An 18,829-nucleotide genomic window follows, 5' to 3' on the forward strand; every position below is an offset into this window, starting at 1 on the left:
TATCTTGCAATACCATCAGTCCAACCTGATGTTTTACTGTAGTATATGTGACTGATTAAACACAACATTGAAGGTTAGACATTGTCGTTTTGGGAACGGAAGGCAAGAACTCGATTATTTATAAAATATTTGATGGAAAGAGAAATTATGGTTTATTGTGTTGTGAGTTTTCATTGTGCTTCTCTTCTGCATGCTTGAAGATGAAGCTCTGCTTCTTCAGACCTGACCTTAAAGATGGACCGGTCCAATCCTGACCTGGACGTTGGTTCTGATCCTGGACTCCCTGGCTTCAGGTGGGTCGGATTCAATAAGAATCTAACCTGTGTGAATAAAAGCTACTGCATGTTTGGATCAGCGTTAATAGAACTAGAGGCAGGGGTTAACCCTTTAACACCCAAGGCGTCGCCGGTGACGCTTAAAACACAAAATCTTTAACATGCTGTAATTTTTTAATTGTTAATACGATCAAAGTCATTCCAGTAGATTCTGAAGGAGAAAAGCGGCTCGTCGAGCCGCTTTTCTCCTTCAGAATCTACTGGAATGACGTTGATCGTGGTAAAGATGAAAAAAATTACAGTAAATCACAAACACTGAAACTCCGGTGTTAGTTTTAAAGCAAAACACACTAAATAGATTTTTGTCACCACTGTGAAAATGTCTATTTGCCAATTTAATTTCTAAGATTTTAACATGAGAGTCAATGGGAATCTCCCACCTTTAAAACCTTCAGACAACTCCAGGCTTCGAGGGCTGCTATGTCTGCATCATTTCCAGATATCTAAGCCCTACTTATGACTTGGTTCAGGTGTGGCCAGCCAATTAGAACATCCCAGTGCAGGGTATGTTGGGAAACATGCAGGAATGCGGCCCTCGGGGCCTGGAGTTGCCTATTTATTAGCTGCAGTTGCTTTGAAGATGTTTGTGTTTTTAGGAAACATCATCTTGGAGCAGGAGTCCTCTCTTCATCATCCAGCTGTGTGTCCATGAGCAGTGATCTATCCAAGGATAAAAACCCTTACTTCAGCCATGAACCTTCAGACGAGACGTAAGATATCATTTCTGCTGAACTCAGATTAAAAATCTTCTTACCTCACTGTTCAAATCTGCAGCTTCATTTCTGAAATTGTTGTCACATTTATGAGGCAGCAGTGAGCCAGTTATCAACGACATTCAAATTCAATCTCAAAGAGATTCATAATTATCCTTCAGAAAAAGGATTCTTTTTTTTATTTCTATTATTTTATTAAAAAACACGTGGTCTGTGTTAAATGCTAGTTTTTATCTGATTCTCTTAAAATACATATATATGTTTTCCTCTGTTAGTTTTTGGTTTTTATCAAGTTTTTTTCTAGCATCTCATCTTTTGACTCACTTTGCCCCACAGGTTTCCTCTTCAGTCTTCATGACTGTCACCTGATTCTTTTTTTAGTTTGGATCAGAGCCTCAAAATTTCCCAGCTGGTTTTTCTGGTTTTAGTTTCTTCTTACTCCAGAATTTTTTTTTCTAAAATTCCTTTCAGCATTTGTTCTGTGTTTACTTTTTTCACTTTTTGATTTTTTAAAAGACCTCCTGAGTTTTAGCGCTGCATGAATTCAGTCACTTTCTTCCTAAATATCTTCTTTGTGTTTGTTTCAGTTCTGTCTCCTCAAACAACATGAAACTCTAAACTCAAAAGTTTGACTGAACTTAAATAAAAGAGTTGTTTGTGTTCTTAGAAAACATCGGCTCAAACGGGGATCCTGCTCTTCATCATCCAGCCGTGTGTCCATAAGGAGTGATCAATCCAAGGATAAAAACCCTTACTTCAGCCGTGGAGCTTCAGATGAGAAGTAAGAGTTTCTGTTAGTTCACTAAAGGAGTAATTTTCTCAGAAGTTGGAGAATATCAAGATGGAAGGATGTGCAGCAGGTTAGGAAGTTGAAGAACAGAGATTGAAATGTGCTGAAAATTTAATCAAATGTGATGGAAACAGAAAGATCTGGTGAATGTGGACATGTTAGAGATCACAGAAGAGAAGAGGTGGATGTTGTGGAGCAGGAATGGAGAAGTGTACCCAAGCTCACTTTTAGGAACACTAAATAAATTAAATTGAGATGTTTTCTTTAATTCTTTTCTTTGGTTATCTCTTTTCCAAGTCAATGAAACTTGATGTGCAAACTGCAAAGATCAATGTAGGATCCTTGCCAGGGTAAAGAGCTGGTCCACTGTTCCATGGTCAGAAGAGATCCTCCTGAATCTGACATATACAGACTGATTGGACTCCTGCCTCCAGAACTCCTGCATGGATCTGTCAGGGGTCTGAGGAGTGTGGATCTCCTGTTTTTGAAGGACAACTCTCAGCCCCTTTTCTTTGGGAGTTGAACCGGCGTATCTGTCCAGAAGACGGCCTCCAAAGTATCTAGAGATGTTGGAGAGAGGTGTCAGCCAGAACATGTTGAAACATCTCGAGGAGGGGAGTCCAAATCCAGGCCTCGAGGCCTGCCCTCCCGCTGGTTTTCCAGAAACCCTGCATAATCTGCAGTTGATTCCCTGGATCAGATATGTTTGACCAATAAGGGGCTTCAATGGCAGGTTGGAAAACATGTAGGACACTGGCCCTCGAGGACCAACGTTGGAGACCCCTGCAATCAGAAACTCAGGAAGAACTCCAGGACTTGTTTCTGCCGACTGGTGACTCAGCTTTTAAGTCTGCAGCGGTTGCCAGTGGAACTAAGAAGATTACAATGAGATTGCAGCCCTAGTTGAAGTCAACAACTTTGCACCTGCACCACTATTTGGGAAGCCATTCTCTCAGAAGTGCCTGACAGGTTGGAGAAATGTTGAGTATTTTTCTATGACCTCACCAAACTCCTCCCACACTGCAGTTTCAGCATACACTAAGTGGGGTTGAGTCCTCAGAATCTGTTCAAATTCCCCTGCTTGCTTTCTGAAGACATTGTGCAGGTAAAGCAGTTCATGATCCGTCTCAGGGAGGCTCCAGATTCAGTCCAGAAACATGACCACTGACGCAGAGCGACTTTCCTTTAAGCCTTAGTCATAAATGCATCTGTTTCATGTCTGACTTCTCACACAATGTACGTCTTTGTTTTCCTTGTCTGAGCTGGAATCAAGTTCAAAACTGTACGACTGTTGCTAGCAATTTCCAGTGCACCACTAACGTTAGGCTGGGGTTGTGAGGGGCTGTAAACAAGTAGGAGAGAGGGCAAACAGGTGGATGATGGGAAATAGGGGCAGCCATGACAGCAGGCCTGCCTAGAACTTAGAAGTGAATTTCTATTGAACTCCTGCTGTCCTAAAAAATACAGTTTTTATTATATTTTGGCTAAAATCGGTATAACTATAATTAAAAGAACACTTGGGACACAATAGATAAAAACATGATTCAGGGTGGTACTTTAGAGTAAAAAGTTTGACTGACCTTAAAGAAGCATTTGTTTTTTTTTTTTTTAGGAAACATCATCTTGGAGCAGGAGTCCCCTCTTCATCATCCAGCTGTGTGTCCATGAGCAGTGATCTATCCAAGGATAAAAACCCTTACTTCAACCATGAACCTTCAGACGAGACGTAAGAGATCATTTCTGCTGAACTCAGAATAAAAATCTTCTTAAAATTCACTGTTCAAATCTGCATCTTCATTTCTGAAATTGTTGTCACGTTTATGTAACATTTACGAGGAAGCAGTGAGCCAGTTCAACAGGAGCAACTCTTTGGTATTTATTATTATTAAACTGACTATAGCAACAAAAAAAAGTCACATTTAATTTAGATTTTTTTTAAGTTAATGGAGAATAAAGACATTTTTTAGTTTCCTTATACGTTTCTATGATTCTCTCAAAAACATGTTTTTGCAGTAAGTTTGATTCCTTATTATCTGTTTAAATTTGAGTTATGAAAGTTGAAAACAGAAACTTACAAAAAAACATCAAGGTTATATGTGACTTCCAGAAATCATTATTCTCTTTGTCAAAGTCTGTTTATGATTTTATTTATTTTTCAGCATTCAGTTTCAATTTGCTTTTTGGTTTTCTAAACTTTTGGCATCAATATGGCATCATATGTGTGTGCATGAACTGTGACTGTAAAGCACTTTGGGCCTCAAAGCAAGACAAAAATAAGTATACGCCATTTTTGTAAAGTGTGAAGTTGGACACTCTCAGTCTTAAAGTATGTTTTTTAAAATCTCTGTTTAATGCCAAACACTGAAAATCACTTAAAGTTTTATCTTTTCAGAAAACTCATCCCGTCAAGTATTCAGGTGGTTTTTCCTCAGAACTTTTTCTTCTTTACAGAGAGACAAAAAACAGTGGCAGGTGTGGTGAGGAGCAGCTGTCTGGTGACATCATAACTCCCCGCTGTGGTCAGTCTGCTTGTTTTCTTTTAGCTGGGCCTCTATTGGCGTCCTGTGCCTCGTGTGTGTCAACACAAATGTTAGCTGTAACACACATAACACAGTGTTCTGTATCTGCCTTCATTGTTTTACAGTTGAGGAGCTTTTAAAAGAACATCACACCAATCTGAAGAGTAGATACAAACATGTGTCTGAAGGAACTGAAGAAGCAGGAAGAGAGACGCTTTTCAATTTGGTCTACACTGAACTGAGCATCACAGAGGGTCTGAGAGACGAGGTCAACACCCAACATGAGGTGAACCAGCTGGAGATTGCCACTATCTCCGTCATCTCTAGTGACACTTCAATCAGGTGCCAGGACGTCTTTAAAGCTTTACCTGACCAACATGGATCCATCAGACTGGTTCTGACGAGTGGTGTCGCTGGAGCTGGAAAGAGTTTCTCTGTGCAGAAGTTCATTCTGGACTGGGCCGAGGGCTTGGAGAACCAAGACATCAGTGCTGTGGTTCCTCTCTCCTTCAGGGAGATGAATTTGATCAGGGAGGATCAGCACAGTCTTCTCACACTGATCCAGCTGTTCCATCCGGCGCTGCAGGAGATGAAAGCAGAGAAGCTGGCAGCCTTTAAACTTCTGTTCATTTTCGATGGTCTGGATGAAAGCAGACTTTCTCTGGACTTCAAAAACAGTCCGGTGGTGTCAGATGTGTCACAGAAGTCCTCAGTCAAAGTGCTGTTGACAAACCTCATCCAGGGACATCTGCTTCCATCAGCTCTGGTCTGGATCACCTCCAGACCAGCGGCAGCCAGTCAGATCCCCCCGTCATGTGTGGACAGGCTAACAGAAGTACGAGGCTTCAATGATGCTCAGAAGGACGAGTACTTCAGGAAGAGATTCACAGATAAGGAGCTGTCCCGCAAAATGATCTCCCACATCATGAGCTCCAGGAGCCTCTGCATCATGTGCGAAGTTCCAGTCTTCTGCTGGATCACTGCTGTGGTTCTGGAGAATGTGCTGACCACAAAGCGGAAAGGAAAACTGCCCACCACCCTGACGGACATGTACTCACACTTTGTAATGGTCCAGACAAAACGGAAGAAGAACAAATACCAGAAGGAAAACGAGACATGTCCACAGAGTACAACAGAAGCTGACAGAGAAGTTTTCCTGAAACTGGGAAAATTGGCATTTGAACATCTGGAGAAAGGAAACATCATGTTCTACCAAGAAGACCTGCAGCAATGTGGTCTGGATGTCACAGAGGCCTCAGTGTACTCTGGAGTTTGTACTGAGATCTTCAGAAGGGAGAGTGGTATCTTCCAGAAATCGATCTACAGCTTCATTCACCTGAGTGTCCAGGAGTTCCTGGCTGCAGTCTACATGTTCCACTGCCACTCCAACGGCAAGACAGAGGTAACAGACAACTTCCTAACAAATGAGGAAAACTCCAAAACCTTTGGACTGAGCACTTCACTGACTAATGCTTTCAATGGATCTAAAGATGACAAGAAAAAAGTCTTAACTGTGGACAAGTTTTTGAGAAGAGTGATGGAGAAATCCCTCCAAAGTGAAACTGGACATCTAGACCTGTTTGTGCGCTTCCTTCATGGGCTCTCTCTGGAGTCCAACCAAAAACTCTTGGGAAGCCTTCTGGGAAAATCAAGAAAGACCTCAACTCAGAAAGCAATCAGCAACCTCAAGAAGATGAACACTGACGACATCTCTCCTGACAGAAGCATCAACATTTTCCACTGCCTGGTGGAGATAAAAGACCTCTCCGTACATCAGGAGATCAACAAGTTCCTTAAGTCAGCGAAAAGCTCGAAGAAGAAGCTCTCGGAGATCCACTGCTCAGCGCTGGCCTACATGCTGCAGATGTCAGAGGAGGTTCTGGAGGAGTTGGACCTGAAGAAATATAACACAACAAGTGAGGGTCGATGGAGGCTCATGCCAGCGGTGAGGAACTGCAGAAAGGCTCGGTGAGTCCACGCTGACTCTCTCGATGAGTCAGATCAGAGTTCAGTGCTTCAAACCTTCTTTAGAAGCAAAACTTCCTTTACATTTCAGCAGCAGAAGGAAAGCGCCTTCTACTAACTCCTTTTTTTGAGTTCTTCTTGTTTAGAATTATTCACCACTCACAATTAGTTGGGGACATTGTTATTTGTTAAGTTCTACAAGCAGCTCTGCCAGGTCACTTGGAGTTGTATCATCCAGTCTCTACTTCAGATAGTCCCAGATGTATTGCTGTTATTACTTTTAATATATTTAATATCCTTTTTAACATTTTCATACTTTTAACCATTTGTGTGTTTGGAGTAATGGAGGAATTTCGAGTTCCTTCGGGATTTATAAAGTACTCTATCTATCTATCTATCTATCTATCTATCTATCTATCTATCTATCTATCTATCTATCTATCTATCTATCTATCTATCTATCTATCGTTCGTTGACCTGGGTGCGTTGCTTACCTCGCCCCCTACAGCAACTCTATGCAAGGTGACCTGATACCTACCAGTGAACAGGACAATAGACCAGGTCACATGGTCTTGTACTGCAAACGTCCACTGTGGTGTCTCTGTGTCAGTGAAGTCACCTGTAACATCATGTGTTCATAGTTGGTTAAATGATGAACTTGGAATGACTTGCTGATGAAATCAACTTTTTATACCCACAGAATGTTGATATTGATGCCACACTGAAAGGTTTTTATTTTAGAATTTGGGGGATTTGGCTCCAATAAGAAAGGCATGCTGTACAGAGTAAGAGCATTAAGTGGAAAACACTCAACAAGGTTTGTCTATCACCACAATGCAACTGATTCCCTATTCTAAAAATCTGTGATGTGAACCAAATACTGTGTTTACGACAATCGCTGAGTTTTTATTGTTATCCTTATCTTATTGTGAGCAGTGTAAATGCCAAAGATTGGGTCTTTGTAGCTACTTTGACATAGTCTAATATAAGAAAAGGTTGAACTTCTGGTATGGCCAGAGTTCTCTTTGAGCTGCTGCAGAACCTGGATGAGTCATTTTGTGTCTCTAACTCTCTCCATTTCTTTGCACAAACTGTAATTTAGTGAACTTTAAAAAAAAGAAAAATTCTGACAAAAGCGGCTGGTGTCTAAAGAACAACCATTCCAACATCGTCCTGTCTCTGCCTTCAGACTTTCTGGTTGTGGACTTTCTAATACTCACTGTGAGGTTGTGGCCTCCGCTCTGAAGTCCAACCCGTCCCATCTGAGAGAGCTGGACCTGAGTGGGAACCCCCTTCAGGAATCTGCTGTGAAGATTCTGTCTGCTGGACTGGGGAGTCCAAACTGCAAACTGGAGACTTTGAGGTTAGAAAAGTCTTTGAAACTTTCATCTTTTTGACCTGCTTTTTAGGTTTAGCAAACTAGATTAGAGTCAGTCAGTCAGGTTAAAGCTATGTGTTGAAATCAGATTAGGTTTTACAATAGGAGGAGGATTGCTCAAAAGAGGGTTGCATTCAAAGACTAATACAATCATACACAGATTTCCACAGAATTCATCTGAATCTTTCTTCTTCTTCCTTAGATTGGAGGACTGCAGTTTATCAGAAACGAGCTTTGCTGCTCTGGGATCGGCTCTCAGGTCCAACCCATCCAACCTGACAGAACTGGACCTGAGTGAGAACAGGCAGCAGGGTTCAGGAGCCAAGCACCTGTCTGGGTTTCTGGACAGTCCAGAATGCAAACTACAGATTCTGAGGTCAGACATCAGGATGTTGATACACTGAGATCAAATCAGATTTATCTGAAAAAGTGAATGAGAAACCAGGTTGGAGATAAAATAAAAAGTGAATATTTTAAAACAGTTTTAGACTTGAAAGTACACAATTTTACTATAGTAAAAGTATATTGAAATGAACACAGCTATAACCTCAACTCCCCAGTCCAATGAAGGGTATGATAAGTTTACTAAATTGAGCTGACAAGTATGCTCTCACCCTTAAAGAGCTCAATAGCTTTCATAATTATAAATATGTTATTCTGAACTCTCCCTGTCTACTCTTATGCCTCAACCAGTCACTTTAAAAATAAAAATATAATCTGTCCTTTTTCTCACCTGCATTTACAGTTACAGTACATTTCTCACAACAGTAATACAGTTTTTCTCAGTGGCTTTGGTGCGTTTCTCAGAACACTATTAACATTTGCACAACAGTTAGTGCATTTCTCAAAACAATTAGTGCAAACTGCAAAACCTCGTGGATAGCCTGCATAAGCACGTCACATGCTCAAAATTGATTATCCATTCCTCAAAAGCAAGTATTCATGTCAATGGAACTGTCAGTGCCATCAAAATGAAAAGTCTTGACACCATCTTTATGAACAAGACAGTCAAATGGCTTTGTCATGTTTTCACTATGAAAGTTTATAATTTCAGTGTTTTCCATTGCAAAAATATTTGGTGACACCTGAAAATGCTCAAGGCAGCACTATGGCCTACTGGTACAGCCATCTGAAATGTGCAGTAAAGTCACAGTAGATGTTAAACACAAAATCAACCTTTTGGTAGAGCTGTGAACAATATACAGCACATGTAACAGTACAGTAAATAATCCTGGCACATCCAGACGTTCCTGTCTGTCTGGCCACATATTTTCATCTACATCACTGTAGCATCACAACGGATGTTATCCCTCGCAATGCAGTGAGGAAAGTGTCTCCTGGAGTGGCGAATCCATCCTCTGCAGGACTCTGCTGTGATGTCGTCACATGCTGCATCCATGGCTGCTAGCAGGGCCATTTGCTCATGTGGATGCCGGTCATAAAATTGCACACACCTCCTCATGAGTGACGGCTGAAATTCACCTGAGATCAATTGTTCAAGTTAGGAGACATTTCCAGGACAAAATGATAAAGGAAGGTACAGAATTTGCTTGACAGATGGCTAATATTTGACATTTGATAACTAGTTCAACAATTTTGTGTGTAATGACTCAAGCAATGAAAGTAAGACTATTAGTTTTATTGAGAACACTATTCAGCATCCATAAGTTTAATTAATTTTGACTGACATGACATAAGCAAATGGAAATGTCAAAAAACAGTAGAGGAATGTATGAAAGCAACTGATTCATGTCCAAAATCATTTGCAGTTTGTTCAGAGAGAGGATAAATTGTTACTATGATGTGCACAAATGATTAAGTGTTGTGGAGGTTGAACTAATAGTTATGAGAATTTCAATTCTGATCAGAGAAACACACCAAAGCGACTGAGAAAAACTGTAAAGCTTCTTATATTCATTTTCTTGTGCCAATTAGGAATTTTGACTCAAAGACAACCCTAAAAACTAGCTGTATTTATAGTTATCATAGAGTGATGATGATAACCATTTTTGAAATCTGAGAAACTGTTTTTTTTTAGATATTTAACACTAAATTGTCATATTTCTGCTTCCATCAGATGTAGGTGAGTCAGTGTGGGTAAACTAATATCATATTAGTCAGTCTTTTTTGCAAGGTATTTAAGTAGAAGCTGACACTCATAAATAGGCATTTCCCTGTGAAAATTTGTCTTTTATTTGTTTTCTTTCCTTAGTTTCTGTTTCTTCATGTTACCCAATGACTTATGGGTGGATATGGGCTATCTGTAGGCAAAAACCTGTATGGGGGGCGCAGGTGGCCTAGTCAGTAAAGACTCAGTGTGCACACCAATAACTTAAGTGTGGCATTACGGCCCCATACGAAAGTATCGACTACATCGCCACAATTCAATTCAATTCAATTCAATTCAATTTTATTTATATAGCCCAATATCACAAATTCAATTTGCCTCATTGGGCTTCATGCCTGTAGTTTTTACAGATGCACAGATGGAGTCATAAAATATGCACAATAGGTAAAAACTAAACAGACTATAAAGAACAGGTCATCCCTGTCCTTAGACCCTCCCTCGCGGTAAGGAAAAACTCCTAAAAAAACCTGAGTCAGGAAAAAAAGAAGAAACCTTAGGGATTCCCACATGAGGGAGAGATCCCATCCCAGGACGGACAGGCGATACCAGAACGGTTAAAGAAAAGTTAGCTGCTAAAACTGCATATATGAGTAGAGTTCATTCATATAGAGCTGAGGGACGAGTGATGATTAAGTCCATAGTCCAGATGAAGCAGAACTGCAGTCCACGACCAGGAGCAGGAGGACAGACGACCCACCAGGAATCACTCCCACTCAGAGATGCAGGATGGTGTCGGGGCTTCATCCAGATGGGCGGGGCTTCGTCAGGATCACCAACAAGTCTCCCGGAAACTGCAATCTCTCCCGGTCTCCCACAGGGGAGTCGGAAAGAAGGAAAAACATGTGAATTATACTGCACCACCAACAAAGGCATACAATTAGAAGTAAATAGAAAAGTAGAGGAGAGGAGAAGTAGATGGAAAAGAGGACAGAGCCCCAGTGCACCATACTTTCCCCAGCTTCTAACTTCTAGCAGCCTTCTATGTTACTATGTAGAGAATATACATATTTCATAATTTATATTTCAAGCATATATTGGAGAAGTATGTGATTATAATAATTATTTCCCCAAACTTCAGAACAGTATGGGAGCATTATGTTAATTATTCTATGATTACTGGCTAGTCTGGCAGAACGCCTGTCCAAATAGGAATGTTTTAAGGCTAGTTTTGAAGGTAGAAACTGTACCTGCCTCTCTGACATGAGCTGGGAGCTTATTCCATAGAACAGGAGCTTGATAGCTGAAGGTTCTACCTCCAACTGTACTTTTAGAAAGTCTAGGAACTACAAGCAGTCCAGCATTCTGTGAGCGAAGTGTTCTGATTGGCTGGTAAGGAACTATGAGATCTCTAATATAGGATGGGGCCACACCATTACATGCACAAGTGCATGTAACTTCACAATAAACTTACCACACGCGTAACAATCATACGTCACATTTCTATGATTTCCCTTAAGGTGACTGCACAAACCTCAAGGGCACTGCAAGACATGTGACAATTATCTTCATATTTTGATGACTAAAATTGTTTAAAGTCAAGATTCCAGGTCTCCTTTCCTCATGAACTATCGTCTCTGACACTTTCCCTTAAATATTCATGTAAGTGAAACAAACAAATAACAGACTTTTAACTGTAAACTCTTTGTTGCCTTTACATCTGACTAACATTGACTTGAAGTACCTGTGAGGTCATTTCTTTTTAACTTAACCCTGTGAAACAGTGTTCCCACACAGGTTCTCCATGACTCTTCTTCTCCACTCATCCTATGAACTCATGGAAACATGACAAAGCAGATTAGAAAATATTGGAATGCAAAGGATTCTGTCACTATCAATTTGAAGATCTGAAGAGTACCCAAAGCCTGATCAAATGTGGCAGTGTTCTTTGTCGTGTTCATCTAAAAAAAACAGTTAGACCCAAAAATAACTTGTAAAATGTATGATAGGGGTAAAAAGAAATACAGTATCAGAAGTTTATAGCTTGATTTTTCTTGAATCGTTATGTCCGCTTCACTGAAATCATAATTGTCAGTAATCAACTATAAGATGTTTCTTAATTTTGAAAGTTCTAACTACTTCTTAGCTGAATTTTAAGTCACTTTTTTTTGTTTTTGCAGACTTTCTGAATGTGGACTCTCCCAGACAGCCTCTGCAGCTGTGTTTTCAGGTCTGAAGTCCAACCCATTCCATTTGATCAAACTGGACCTGAGTGGGAGCCATCTGCAGGACTCTGAAGTGAAGATTCTTTCTGCGGTGATGGAGAGCCCATACTGCAGACTGGTGTCCCTGTGGTAAGAACTGTGGTGGTTGCTTTGCACTTTGTAGCAAATATCCAAAATGTGGTTCAGGTGGAACAAAAAGATGCATCAACTACTTCATGGTTTCAGTGAGCTGCAGTGGATATGGCTGGATCCAACAAACAGGAAGTAGAATTAAATTACCCATGGAAAATGGCTTACTCCCAGCTCAGACCAAATGAAGCCAATTCAGTTATCATTTGTTGTGGTATGAATGCCGCCATGTTGGAATCAGAAATTGTCAGTAGGCAGTGATTGATCCAAGTTGGTCAGAGCCAACATTTCCATGGCAATCACTCTCACCAATCAGGAGTGAGCTTGCTGGAAGTCCACTCTAGTATCCCTTGAAAGTGGACTTCCTGAAATCTTTTAATCAAGCGTTTTGAACGTTTAAGTTAGGGGTCATCACAAAACTCCAAGTAAACAGCAAAATATCAAAATATCAAGTGTATGGTTTCAGGGGATTCATTTAAGACAAATCCACTGACATCAGCTTAACTTGTAATAGCTTAATAACATCAGGCCTTTAAAACATTGTCCTCAGTTTTACATGAAATGACAATATGGAATAATATACAAGCCAGTCTCAGTTGCATTGTATTTCTGTACAGATGCGTCGAAGTACTAATGAAGAAACCTGGACTGAAATTCTCCCACACAGGAATTATCCTTCTCTTTCCCAACATATATGTTATACAGAACCTTCTGGATAAATGTGAACATGTTGTTTAACATTGGGTTGTTGTGGCAAAAACAAAATGTGCCATAAATAGTTCAAAGGCATCAAGCGAGGAAGCCGACCTGCAGGCGATGGCATTGGTGATAAAGAACTGGTGGATTTCTTTCCTACTTCGGTCTGCAGTCAGGAGATGGAGTTGAGTGCGTGTCGTGCTGAAATCAAGATGTTCTTGAATGTCGCTTCCATCTGAAAGAACATGAAGAATACATTGAGGCTTTTACAATGAGATAGTAATATTTCATTCCAAAAATTTACTTTTAGAGCTGGAAAATGATGTAGTTGGGCATCAGGTATAATAAGATAGTGGTTAATAAGATATTCAGATATGTTTTAACATGTTCTTGTAGTATTTTTTTTCTTAATAGAGGACCTATAAAACAATTTATGATTAAATTCCTTAATTCAAATCATGTTAGATCAGGAACCGATGAAAACGCAGCTATTGAAATGAGCGTGCCGGAGTGTCCTCCCTGCATACACCCGCTCACACTCAGGCGTGCCAGACATGATGAGCATTCAACACTCGTGCTGTTGTGAATTGTGATTCTGGCTCAATCTGACTCACAAATGTACTGCTGAATTGATCCAATATGGCTTACAATTATTTTTGCACTGTTGAAGTTAGCTTGATGCTATACGCTCGCACAAACAGAGTTGTCAACAACAGGGATTTAGTACATAATAATATCCTTACCATAGTCTTGATGGGGCGTTGGTCACGTACTCTTGGAATGGTTTGGTTCAAATCTGAAGTAGTGGGCGGAGTTTTCTGAGTCTCTTAACAACAGATTTTGTCACCACCACTAGGTGGCATTTTACACATTATGTTGTCAAAACAACTCTAAAAGAGTGAATGAACATATTTAACACTGCAAAATTTACTGATGTTAACACCAACACTTTGAAAATGGGTGTGGGGCTTTACACTTGCTGTTGTTGTGATGACTCTGAAAGAGTCAGAACAGTTTGACTATAAAGATATTACACTGGGAAATTTACTGTGTATGATGATTAAGATGCCTCAAGGCATCAAATACTTTTTAGTTACAAAAAGATTATTTGAAAATGTGTTATTTCAAAAGAATTATAATAATACACAGAAAAATTTACTCTCAATTTCTAGATTAACCTTTGGGATAAAATATACTCTTAAAACACCCACTCTAATGCAAATCACGTTTTAGGTGTTTTAAACATGTTCTTGTAGCATTTTTCTCATGATGGAGGACATATATACAAATGATTTAATATCAAAACAGATAAATACCCAACTGTTTAGATATGTGATGGAAAGCTGAAGACAGACAGGTTTACATCCTCTCTCTGCCAAACAATCTCTGCCTTGTCCTGTTCAAATCCTCAGTGTTGAGAGCCTGCAGAGCCTGGAGAACACACAAAAAAACATTATTTGCCCCTAGTGGGGTTTGAACCAGCAAGCTAACCACTGCGCCATCTTGTGGCAGGAAAGAGTATTGCATGGTCAAAGCGCCTTGAGTCAAGTCATCATGGAGAAAATCTTTGTGCAGTTTTGGAGATAACTTGAGTTTGAGACCCCTGGTGTAGACCGATGACATAGCTGTGTATCATAACGGTGTGATTACATCGGTTCTCCGTATTAGCGGATTTGGCACATCTCTTGTCCCTAACCCCTGCAAATAATGAGGGAATGCTGAATGCAAAGTATTTAATATTCTTCGCAAGAAGATTGCGGGAGGCGAACAAGAATACAGCTGAAAAGAGAGCAAAACATTCGGCTTGGATCTTGAGTCAGGCAAAGCACTGGTCGGACGCTTACTGTTGTCGTTATACCATTCTGCCAATCAATTAATTTCATCGTGTGATGACAGTAGCTCCCCCTCTAATTTGTCCGTTCCATCTTTCTATGGACCTACAACCAATGGGCAACCAAAGATGGTATGAATCGGTCTGGCCTAATGGGTCCAATTTTTAATAGAAATGCTCAAAATGCCATACGGTCCGGTCCAGTCTGGACTGCTCAGTAGTAACGAGGCAAAGATAGACCATGTGCTTGGGTTCTTGGGTCTTATAGGTAATGGTGTAATCTTTAAGTCTTGGTTGAAGTATTCTACCTGGTCATTAGTTGGAAGATATAACCCAGAGCTGAAACTGATCTTAATCCTTAGAACATTGTAGCACTCTTGCCAGAAGAAGGCATAAACTGAGGTTCACAACAGGGGCCATATTTTCTGGGAGTCTATGCAGTCAAAACAAGACCTGCAGAAAATGAAGACTAACTCTCTGGCAGAGGATAGTTTCAGTTATAATAATGTCAAGAGGACAGCTTTGTCTTTGGAACAAGGAAGTACCATCATGGCAATTAGAGATAAAGGTCAAAAGGAGACAGGTGGAAGCTATGCATCCACCTCAACATTGAGCAGTTAGGAAGTATTGGGATGAACCAGGATAGGTACTGTAGATTCAATCAGAGAATGCTTTGCCCCCTGATCTCAGAGGCAGTCCATCAACAGAGAATCTTCAATTCCCACAGAGTCAGTGAACCATGTCAGAACCATGACAGTCAGTGTCGCAGTCAGTCAGGGCCCCAAATGTGTCATGGTCTTTAACTGGTAAAGACCTTCAACGCCTGTCCCCACTCTCACCCCCATTTTCACTAGACTAATAACATCCTGGTTCTGTTTGCTTCTCCCTGACTTCACTGGGCTGTCTGATGTCAAACATGGAGAGCAGAATTCTAGAGCAGTGGAAACATCAGAGTAACCAACCAAACATTGTTAGAAGATTTCTATTAGTGAGAGGAAGGCAGTATAGAGAGGCCAGGATGAGGATGTGTGATTTCAATCAGATTGCAAGTCTGATTGACAGACTGATGTTGCAGATGGGAGAAGGACTTTTCCAGAGGTCCATATTAGTTTCAGATACATGTGTATCCATGGACGCTTTGGCACAAATGATTCTCTCAAAGCAATTTTATATTTCTTTCTCCTTCAGGTTGAAGAACTGCAATTTGTCAGAGATTGGCTGTGCTGCTTTGAGCTCAGCTCTTGAGTCTAACCCGTCCCACCTGGCAGAACTGATACTGAGCGGGAACATGCTGCAAGTTTCTGGGGTGAAAAACCTGTCTGGGTTTTTGAAGAATCCAAAGTGCAAACTGCAGATTCTGAGGTCAGACTCCACAATTTTGATCCACTAAGAACACAAGATGTGTTGACATTTACCTTTTTATACCTTAGGGTCAAGTAATGTGGGATTTTGCGATTTTGTTTTCGCACGATAAAGACTAATCTGGACAGTTATTACTATTATGAGGCAGACTTCTTAAAGTCACCAAGAAATGTTGAAATATTTTGCTTTTGTATTAAGTACCAACAAAATACAAACATTACAATTTTTCAATGTGTTAGAGGAAAGAATGTATCAAACAACATGATTAACACTTTTTGTTGATCTGCAAATGGAACTTCAGGGAAGAATAAAGCATTCAAGCTGAAAGACAAAGCAAAACCTGGAAAAGCAGGAAATGTTGATCTCCTTAGGGTTTATGAAGAAGCTAACTCCAGGGAGGTTTTGTTCTTGTTGTTGTCGTGAAACATTACTTGGAGCTGATGCAAACAGAGGGCTTCAGAGATGGTGTTTGGATGTATTTGGTAAATCAGAAGCAAATCTGAACAACAGTTTACTTGCTTTTAACCTGTTTTGCTTTGCTCTGACGTTCTCCTCTCAGATTGAACGACTGCGGTTTGTCATCGATCAGCTGCACAGCTCTGAGTTCAGCACTGAGGTCCAACCCATCCCATCTGATAGAACTGGACCTGTGCAACAACTGCAACATACAGGACTCAGGAGTGAAGCAACTGTGTGGGTTTCTGAGGAGCAGCAGACTGGAGACTCTGAGGTAAATCCTGCTCCTGTTGTTTATCTTCCAGATCCCATGAGCAGCTGAAGATCTTTGATGTTTGGACACAAGCTCCAAAGGATGCTTTAGTTTAGATCTTCTGTTTGTTCATGAAGTACAATTTCTGATGATCAGAGAGCTGAACACAACAATGTCTTTCCTAAACAATGTTAATGAAGTTGCTGTTGACGTGTGTGAGATGTTCAGATGAACGCTGAACACTTCTCTGTGAACTAAAACTTTTTTGGGGGTCCAGGTTGTTGAACTGCGGCTTGTCGAGGATCAGCTGTTTTTCTCTGGAACCAGCTTTGAAATCCAGCTCATCCTATCTGATAGAGCTGGACCTGAGTGGCAACAAGCTCCAGCATTCAGACATTAAGCAGCTCTTTAATCTGACGACAAATTCCAAGTACAAACTGAGGACTCTAAGGTCAGTGAGGTGCAGCTACGTTCATACTCCATTGTGCAGATCTAACTGCTTTTTACTGTTTTACTGATGACTTCTTGGTCTCTCCTGTTTTCTTTGCAGATGGGAGAGCTTTTGAGAGGCAGAGCCTCTCCTGATGATGCACAGAGATGAAGATACCCCACCCTCCCTCTCTTTTGGGACAGATGTGAACAGATCTGGGATCAGGTTGGATTATTGGAGAACTGCAGAGGATGTTTGCTTTAGCTTTGAAGTTCTGAAACCCGTTTTCATTTATACTATTTAGCATCTCTTTTTTGAATTTTTCACGTTTCATAGCGCCCTACAGGCCTGACCCTCGATGTCTGTAAACATCTAAATATGAATGTGACTCTGACCTGCTGTCATTATCCACTCCGTGTTAATAAACCGTTCAATCCTGCGTCTAAAGTTTTGTGTAAAATTAATACATTTAGAATTTGAAAAAAATGAGTATGTCATATATCTGAGTTGAATTATTGTTCTTTTTTGTATGCTTGAGATACAAACTGTTTTATATCATAAAAAGGTTAAATTAATTCAGCTCAGTGGTGAAAACAAACTTTTTTAATCTTCGGCAACTCTCCAAGATGACACCATTTTTATCTCCTGCACATTTTGAGACAGTAATCCACGTCTTTATCACATCTCGGCTGGATTGCTGCAACTCTCTCTACCTTGGACTCAGCCAAACTTCTTTCTCACGCCTCCAACGTGTCCAAAATGCAGCTGCCCGTCTCTTGGTTGAAGGACGTAAGAGAGACCACATCACGCCGATTTTAGCATCACTCCACTGGCTGTCTGTACATTTTAGAATTCATTTCATTGCAAAATACTGACTTTTCCTCTAAAAATTGTATTCATTTATTTTCATATATTTATAATTTTATTTTCTTTCACGGTGGCCATAATACTACATCATAAAAGGAACAGAGAAGGAGAGAAAAGGCAAGGAGGAGACAGAAAAGTGACATTTTGAGAATTTTTCTTTTTAATTATGCCACTCCATAGTGAACTACTTAAGCATGCTTGTGTCTTTTGCTTTTTAGTAAGACCTGACTAAATTTGTTCGCCTGGGGCCTTCGAACTACTAAACCCTCCACTGACTGCTGCTAGCTTACAGCCCTTCACCCTCAACCTATCATTAGGAGAGGCACTCAGCTAGGTTTAGCTGTGCCACAAAAATGGAGAGTATATTCAAGCGACCCAGTCGTATAGTTTTGAGCCACATACCAGCACAGAAAATGAAAACTAAGATGTATATGGCTCTATTTTTCTGCAAGTGGAAACATCTGTGTATTTTCTGAGTAAAAAATATATATATATACATTTTTCTAAACATTTTTTTCATCAACTCATGATTCTGAATTTGAATAAATACCCAGAAATGCATTTTAAGCTTAGTTGTATTTATATATCTGCCCTGATCATCAGAAAAATGTGACAGGAACATGTTAAAAAGGTTTTTTTTTCAGAGTGGGAATTTAAATAAAGATGGCAGCTTTAGTGTGAAGCACATATACACAAATTCTACATTTAAAGCTGGAAGAACTAAATCCAAAAACCTATAAGAATTTTTTTTAATTATTATTCAGAACTGCAACCCAACAGAAGTTAAAAAAACGTGCAACTTCTTCAGAGAGAAA

General features: G+C 40.2%; 1 protein-coding gene and 1 long non-coding RNA gene across 9 annotated transcripts in view; one reads left to right on the top strand and one right to left on the bottom strand.

Annotated features, from left to right (window-relative positions):
- On the top strand, window positions 1–17,586 carry LOC112144549 (NACHT, LRR and PYD domains-containing protein 14). 3 transcript variants are annotated; one of them, XM_024269128.2, is made up of 13 exons: window positions 1–293; window positions 932–1,045; window positions 1,716–1,829; window positions 3,451–3,564; window positions 4,290–4,357; window positions 4,483–6,325; window positions 7,512–7,685; window positions 7,903–8,076; window positions 11,946–12,119; window positions 15,835–16,008; window positions 16,568–16,738; window positions 16,995–17,168; window positions 17,268–17,586. In XM_024269128.2, exons 1-13 carry the CDS (start codon window positions 235–237, stop codon window positions 17,281–17,283), a joined length of 3,369 nt encoding a protein of 1,122 aa, XP_024124896.1. In that variant the 5' UTR covers window positions 1–234; the 3' UTR covers window positions 17,284–17,586. The 3 variants fall into 3 exon arrangements, with proteins under 3 accessions (XP_024124896.1, XP_036065846.1, XP_036065847.1); XM_036209953.1 differs by lacking the exon at window positions 1–293 and having other exon boundaries at window positions 789–1,045; XM_036209954.1 differs by lacking the exons at window positions 1–293; window positions 1,716–1,829; window positions 3,451–3,564 and having other exon boundaries at window positions 789–1,045.
- The window catches only part of LOC112144563, a 19,212-nt gene continuing 515 nt past the window's right edge, over window positions 133–18,829 (bottom strand). Inside the window, exons 2-6 of one of the 6 annotated variants that reach the window (XR_004947044.1) lie at window positions 14,137–14,246; window positions 12,927–13,050; window positions 7,543–7,671; window positions 3,419–4,432; window positions 133–320 (exon numbers count right to left, since the gene is read on the bottom strand). This is a non-coding gene — a long non-coding RNA (uncharacterized LOC112144563). Of the gene's footprint in view, window positions 321–1,546; window positions 2,399–3,418; window positions 4,433–4,725; window positions 4,938–7,542; window positions 7,672–12,926; window positions 13,051–13,558; window positions 13,612–14,131; window positions 14,247–18,829 lie in introns of those variants that run through there. The other 5 variants (XR_004947043.1, XR_002918917.2, XR_004947040.1 and 2 more) reach the window with 5 other exon arrangements.

This window comes from Oryzias melastigma, linkage group LG22 (genome assembly GCF_002922805.2).
Source record: "Oryzias melastigma strain HK-1 linkage group LG22, ASM292280v2, whole genome shotgun sequence".
Classification (NCBI taxonomy): domain Eukaryota; kingdom Metazoa; phylum Chordata; class Actinopteri; order Beloniformes; family Adrianichthyidae; genus Oryzias; species Oryzias melastigma.

Bases quoted from the DNA above. Each gene is read 5' to 3' on its own strand.
- LOC112144549 (XM_036209953.1), top strand. From the start codon at position 792: ATGACTTGGTTCAGGTGTGGCCAGCCAATTAGAACATCCCAGTGCAGG. The intron at 6,326-7,511 runs GTGAGTCCACGC...CTCTGCCTTCAG, and splicing joins AGGAACTGCAGAAAGGCTCG to ACTTTCTGGTTGTGGACTTT. The intron at 8,077-11,945 runs GTCAGACATCAG...TTGTTTTTGCAG, and splicing joins TGCAAACTACAGATTCTGAG to ACTTTCTGAATGTGGACTCT.